Here is a 6,602-nt window from a genome sequence, read left to right as displayed (position 1 = left end):
GCCCGCGCGCCGCCTGTGCGCACGCGCCGCCCGCCCGCCGCGCCGAACAAAGCCCCGGCCCCGCGCGCCCTGGGCGCCGCTCGCCGCACTGCGCATGCTCCGCGCTCTGCCGCCCCCGCCCCGACCCGTCCCGGCTCCCGCGTGGCGCGGACAGCGGAGCGCTCTGGCTGCACACACCGTGTGTGGGAACTAGCACTTACCAGCTTCAAAGGCTGACGCTACCCCACGTGAAACAATCTGCTCGCTTCGGTCACTGAAGCCTGGTGTGTTTGGAGGAGATGGGGAAAGAAGAGACAATGGGTCACAATTATCATAAAATAAAGGAAAAGTTAATTCCCTCCCATTTCCTCCAAACACACCAGACCTAGCTAGATTTCACCCTGAATCTCAGTATTACCGAGGAGGAAAGAGGAAACTGGAATAACTCATCATCTAAGAATCCTCCATCCCCTTTCCCCTTGAATAAGCAGCTCATGTTTCAACTTGTCTACGCGGGTGATAGAGGGCCCATGCCTAGAGTTACGCAGGCTCCTGGAGCCCCTGACACGGATATTTGGAGCCCAGAAGCTGCTCTGAGCAGTCTCTGCATGAACACCATTCACCCACGAGTGTTTCTTCTCCAGTTAGTACCAAAACAGACTGAGAGCCTACACTGCGCCACATCTCTCACGTAACTGACGTGTTCCGGACTACTAACTCCCCCACCCCCACAGCTGGAGGCTTCCTGACAATTTTTTTTTTTTAACTGCATGCTCAAGTTTACGTAAGTAAATCAAACAACATGGCGAACTTGTTTACAGTAATGCAAATTAAATCAGTGAGTGGAACCTTGCTACAGCCACTTCCTGCACAAAGCTCTCTTCTCCATTTCACTTGCCGAACGCCCATTTTAAAACACCGCCGCGGTAGGAACTGGGCAGGAGCGGCAGGGGAGGGGGCAGCGCCTCCGCCTCTTCCCGGGGAGGACTGGCGGGAAGCGGCCATCCCGCCCACCGGCTGGCGGGACGCTTAAAGCGCGCTGGAGCATCTGGGAACTCCTTAAGTTCCTGCTCGGCACCGCCATGTCCACCCCGGCCAAGAGGCACTGCCAGAGCCCAGCCGGCTCCCTCGAATCCAGCTTCCAGAAGCGCCTCAGGAAGGTTTCCATCGAGGGGAACATCGGTGAGCTGGGCGGCGCGGGGAAGCTCAGAGCGGTAGGGAAGTCGGAGGAAGGATGGGAGGGCGCCAGGCCGGGAGCACCCCAAGGGGCTGGGATGCTGGGGGAGATAGAGAGGGAGAGGCGGCTGTGGCGCTCGTCAAGCCGGCTGTGCGGGCAGCGGGATGCTCTGCAGGGAGAGCCGCACCAGGACCCAAACCCGGAGCACGGCTGGGGCGGATGGGGAGCCCGGCGGGAAGAGTGCCCATCTATCACACCGAGGCGCAGGGCGGACTGGGGAGCACAAACTCCCGGTGCCCCCTGGCCCGTCCCGGGCTGCAACGCCCGTTAGCGCGCGCCCGCCCGCGCCAAGTCCCAGCGCCTGCGCGGCCGCTCCCCCGCTCTCCCCCCAAGCTCCGCCCGCCGCGGCAGCTCCTAAAATGTCGGCTGCGGCGCGGCCGCCCTTATCGCCCGGCCGGCCGGGCGCGGCCCCTCTGGCGCGGCAGATTAGCGCTGTTTGCTCCACGGCGCACCCGGCCGACCCCGCGCCCCAAGAGCCGCTAACAACCCTCACAACTGCCCCCCCACGTCCATCGGTAGCCCCAGAGCAATCAACCCCCACCCCTCTCTGAACTGCTGTAAATCTTCCGCAGCTGCGGGGAAGTCAACGTTTGTCAGGCTGCTGGAGAAACACAGCGATGAGTGGGAGGTCATCCCCGAGCCCATCGCTAAGTGGTGCAACATCCAGACAGCTGAGGATGAGTATGAGGTAGGTGCACAGGACTTGGGTCGGAAGAAACTGCAGGGAGTTACACAGCCAGGGAGCTATGCCAAAATCCAGCTATACTTAGTCTGCAGCAGCCAGAGTCATCCCCGCTATCATACCACAGTTGGTCAGACACTCAAATTGTAAAGGCAAGATACTACTGAATGTATATTCCAAATCACATCACCTACTCCACAGGAATCACACTAAAATCTGGAACTCAAACAAGTTACTCAAAGAAGCTGTTATGAAAACCACCATCACCTCAAGAAAAAAAGTTCCTAAGGTCCTATGCCTAAGCATTTTCTTAGTGATAAAAAATAAAGGCCATGAATTCTTACATAATACCAGAATTCAGGATTGAGAAAAGCAGTACGTTCATATCAACGTTTTTTCTCTTGTCTTCTAGGAACTTTCAACATCTCAGAAGAGTGGAGGAAACTTACTTCAAATGCTGTATGACAAACCCACAAGATGGGCTTACACATTTCAGACTTATGCTTGCTTGAGCCGAGTAAAAGCACAATTAAAACCTGTCTCAGCCAAGCTACACGAAGCAGAACATCCAGTGCAGTTTTTCGAGAGATCTGTGTACAGTGACAGGTAATAACTCTCACAGCACAGTAAGAACTCACATTAACAGCTTCCAGGTCTTTAAAAAGATGGAGCTGAGGAAACACTTGATATTTAAACTAATACCTGCAAGGGAGCAGGCTTGACTAAAGCATTTTTTTCAGTATCATCATTCTGTTCTAATGACAAGTGTTTTGGTAGTTCACTTTTGTCATTCCTGGCATAAGACTGATGTGTTTCATTGCAGATACGTATTTGCTTCTAACCTGTTCGAGTCTGGAAACATTAATGAAACAGAGTGGTCTATTTATCAGGACTGGCACACATGGCTTTTGAATCAGTTTCAATCAGATATAGAACTGGATGGCATGATCTATCTCAGAACCACACCTCAGGTATGCTCACTAAAAATTAAGGTTTTTTTAGTTCCAACTTCATTTTCCAGAGGCTTAAGACGGTGTAAAAAAGTTATTCTAGATTTAACTCGTTTATGCTCAGTCAAGCATCTAAAATTAATGCTCACTAATATCTAGCATTAGTCCTTCCAAGTTAAGGACCATGTGATCCATTTAGCTGATGACCTACAACACATGATTAATGACCAGGTTTATACTCCTCTTTTTTTTGTTTCAGAAATGCATGGAAAGGCTACAGATGAGGGGAAGACATGAGGAGCAAGGAATTGAGCTTGAGTATTTGGAAAACCTCCACTATAAACATGAAACCTGGCTTCATGAACGGACTATGAGGTAGGAACCCATTTTCTGTAGCAAGTTTCAACTTGCAGGCAAGGCTCTTTCCTACCTTAAACCTTAGTTTTATCAACTTTAGCATTTAGTCTAGCTTCACTCAGGCAGCTGGATAGACTTACACCCACTTCAGGCTTCAAGACACAGAACTTCATCTAATTTAAAACCTTTGTTAAGCATTAGCTTCAATTAGGAAGCTTTATAGTTGTAACTCCAGCAAGGATATGGATTCTCCTAATTGGAAGGACACAGGAGTAGGACACTTAAAATGGTGTTCAGGGGCCAATCACATGCATTTCTCACCACACAATTTGTGTTGCAATGTAAGGGGCACACAAGACCCCAACTACCTTTAAACTAGCAGGACTGTATTTCACCGAAGTTTAAATATTAATCCTAACTTCAATTTAAACTATAATCATAAAGGCTTTTGGCAGACCTGTTACACACAAGAAACCTAATCAGCAACTGAGTGATCTCTGCACACCTTTCCTCAACTTCCTTATTGATTCTTACTGGCTTTCCCATCTAAGGAATCTCTAAACATGAAAGCAGACTCTACATTTTCCCCTAGAGGAGCTCAAAATAGTCTACTGAATGGGAAGCACTACAATTCCAGGAGAAGTACATTATCAGTTTGATCTACTTGCTGAAGTTTCACACAGAATGACCCAAATGCTTAGGAGACAGTGCATACTGTGGAATTTTGGGAATGTTTACGTTGTGTCCTCATCCCAAACTTGTAAGCGAGCACTTCCTGTGTTTGTAGTAGAACACTGAAGTCTGCAAGCACAAGTTAGAATGTTGTTCAGCACACGTACTGCATTTTAGAAATGCCTTCCACTCTCAGAAGAAAGACTATAACTACTGCTTCCCATCTATTCCTAAACTGAAGCCAAAATGGTCTTGCTTATGTCCAAGACATTTTAAATACCAGTCTTACAACCTGTTAAAGAGGTCATTCCCATGATAGGAAGCTTTAAAAATGCACCTTGGTAAGTGGATTAGGTGAGGGAGACACAGATCAAGGGAGATTTTTAAAAAAATACTCCATCTTACAAAATCAGTTCCTGGTAATTGATTCTGTGACCAGAATGAGAGAAAGGAACTAAAGGTAAAAACTATCTTTCCCCCCACTTGTACATAAAAGAGAGATACTAAGAGTCCAGATTTGTGAAATATAAGAAGAGCAATTAAGGGCAAACTTGACATGGACTTTATATTTACATTATGGGCATCAGCTTCAACAACTCGGGTGTACGTGGTAATCAAGAGCAGAGGTCTTGTATACACAGTATTTTATGTAGTTTTTACTCAAACTATGTTCTTCCATTTAACAGAGTTGATTTTGAGAACATTAAGAAGATTCCTATTCTAGTTTTGGATGTTAATGAAGAGTTTAAGAACAATAAAATTAAACAGGAGTACCTAATTGATAAAGTAAGTATCAAACGTTGGGGGATTTGTATCTGCTTTTCTTCTGCAGTTATCATGCATGCAGTGATACCTCCAGAGGTGGGAGGGAGAGTAAACAACCATTTAAGGAAACAAGGTGGTAATACAGAGGTCACTTCAGTCAAAACGATGTTTACCAGTTCCAAGGAAAGGCAAGACTTAGGAAGTAAATGTCAAAAGAAATTCTTATGGAGTTGTTTGGCCAGTCCATGGGAAAAAAAACACCTCCTCCTAATACCTAAATGCATGAGGAAGTGCTCTCCTAGCAAACCCTATAAACCATTTTCTTCATTTTGCTCTGGGTCATCAATTTGAGATTACTGAAGAATGACTCCTTTAAGCCAAGCCTAATTCCCTCAATTAAACAGCTCTAAATAAACTGGGAAGGGGAGCACAATGATCAGTTGTAAAGGTATTTGTCATTACATCCTCATGGAAACCAGCAATTAATAGCTTCATTTTGAACAGACAATGAGGCATGCCATCTTCTACCTTGACCCTCTGAAAGCCCACATGGATTTCAGGTCATGAATTAAATATAAGAGCAAAACATCACTGGAAAACTATAGTAACAAACCATTTTTTCCTGAAAAAAGGGAAAAGCCTGGTACTTTAGCTTTTAGTGCACCAAATAATACAAATGCTTTTTTCTGATAGGTCAAGTCTTTCCTGACTTCTTTAGAAGATGAAAATTAATTTGAATAACAAGTTACTGAAGTTCACCCAACACTCTGTGTGTTCAAAAATTTGAAAAACAAATGTATTACCTGTATAGCTTATTTTAAAGTAAGCCTGAAATGTTAATATATGGTTTGGTGTTTGATTTTTTTTCCCCTTTGTATGATCTGTGTGGGTTTTGATAGAATTTTTTGTACAGCTAAAAAGAACAAATATGGGGTGCTTTGATAATGTTTTTTTTCTGTATATTCTCTGCTTTTTAATAAAGATTTAAAAGTCATATTGCCTCACGAGTGGCTCTCCCCGCGGGGGAGCTCAGCGGTTGTCAGAGGCCGACACCCAGTAAACAGATAGCAGGCGCTAAACAGGGTTGTTTTGCAATAACTGGCACGGGTTCACCATTTTAAGACGAAACTGTTATGGCGTCCAGAAACCTTTACTTTCAACTTCTGCTTTACTGAGTGGCCGTTTCCACCGGATTTACGTTAGTTAAGGCTGGACGTTAGACCTGTAATAAACTGTAATTTACGCTTATCTCGTTTGCGATCTCACCCCCACCCCCCCCCAGCCCGGGGAGGGACCCGCGGGCGCGGCAGCGGCGGAGGCGGGACAGCGACCCCGGAGAGCCCCCGCGGCCCCGCCCGGCACGACGCACGCGGCGGGGGGGGTTGAGCGGCGCACGCGGCCGGGCCCGTCCCCGCCGCCCCCCCTCCCCTCCCCCGCGCCATCGTGAGGCCTTCGCGGGGCCTCCGCGTCACCGGGCCCGGGCAGGCGGCACCGCGACGGTCAGATCGCTACCCCCCTCCCCCCCAGGTTCCCTCCCGCCACCCCCTCCCCGCCCGCCGTCGCTGGGTCTTACCCAAGCCGGGGATCTCGCCCTCGGTCTCCTCGGTGTGACAAGGGTCCATCTTGGCCGCGCCTTCCCCGCAGGGGCCGCAAGAAGAACAAAGCTGGGCGGGGGCGCTCGGGCGCTGCGCGAACAGAAACAAAAGCTCAACGGCGGCCGAAGGGACGCTCAGGGAACGTGGATCGGAGATCCGCGGGGGGTTTCTCAGCACTCCCGCGGGGATGGGCCGCGATACAGCCGCCGGTGCTCCCGGTACCACCCGCTCGCTCCGGCTGCGCAGCGCCTGTTCCGCGCCTATAAATGGCCGCCGGCCGCGCAGGGCTGCGCGCTGACGTCACGCGCCGCCCGCCCCCGCCAGCCAATGGCCGCGTGACAAATTGAACGCGGCCAGTCACGTCC

General features: G+C 49.2%; 2 protein-coding genes across 16 annotated transcripts in view; one reads left to right on the top strand and one right to left on the bottom strand.

Annotated features, from left to right (window-relative positions):
• LOC121658179 (heterogeneous nuclear ribonucleoprotein H-like) overlaps window positions 1-6,602 on the bottom strand; it is a 16,047-nt gene that overhangs the window by 8,990 nt on the left and 455 nt on the right. For 4 of the 14 annotated variants that reach the window (XM_042014740.1, XM_042014744.1, XM_042014742.1 and 1 more), the window contains exons 1-2: window positions 6,216-6,510; window positions 201-260 (exon numbers count right to left, since the gene is read on the bottom strand). In XM_042014740.1, the coding sequence (XP_041870674.1) occupies window positions 201-260; window positions 6,216-6,264 (109 nt within the window). In that variant the 5' untranslated portion in view covers window positions 6,265-6,510. Of the gene's footprint in view, window positions 1-200; window positions 261-6,215; window positions 6,513-6,602 lie in introns of those variants that run through there. The other 10 variants (XM_042014748.1, XM_042014751.1, XM_042014741.1 and 7 more) reach the window with 9 other exon arrangements.
• On the top strand, window positions 290-5,864 carry LOC121658180 (deoxycytidine kinase 2). 2 transcript variants are annotated; one of them, XM_042014757.1, is made up of 7 exons: window positions 290-1,161; window positions 1,789-1,904; window positions 2,311-2,504; window positions 2,722-2,869; window positions 3,108-3,223; window positions 4,564-4,663; window positions 5,336-5,864. In XM_042014757.1, exons 1-7 carry the CDS (start codon window positions 1,062-1,064, stop codon window positions 5,372-5,374), a joined length of 813 nt encoding a protein of 270 aa, XP_041870691.1. In that variant the 5' UTR covers window positions 290-1,061; the 3' UTR covers window positions 5,375-5,864. The 2 variants fall into 2 exon arrangements, with proteins under 2 accessions (XP_041870691.1, XP_041870690.1); XM_042014756.1 differs by having other exon boundaries at window positions 4,564-5,864.

Source organism: Corvus kubaryi, unplaced genomic scaffold, assembly GCF_017639235.1.
Source record: "Corvus kubaryi isolate FWS band 111438036 unplaced genomic scaffold, C.kubaryi_AGA036_p1.0 split2-37374, whole genome shotgun sequence".
Lineage (NCBI taxonomy): Eukaryota > Metazoa > Chordata > Aves > Passeriformes > Corvidae > Corvus > Corvus kubaryi.
The sequence above is the reverse complement of the archived record's forward strand: the minus strand, read 5'-3'. Positions and strand labels throughout refer to the sequence as shown.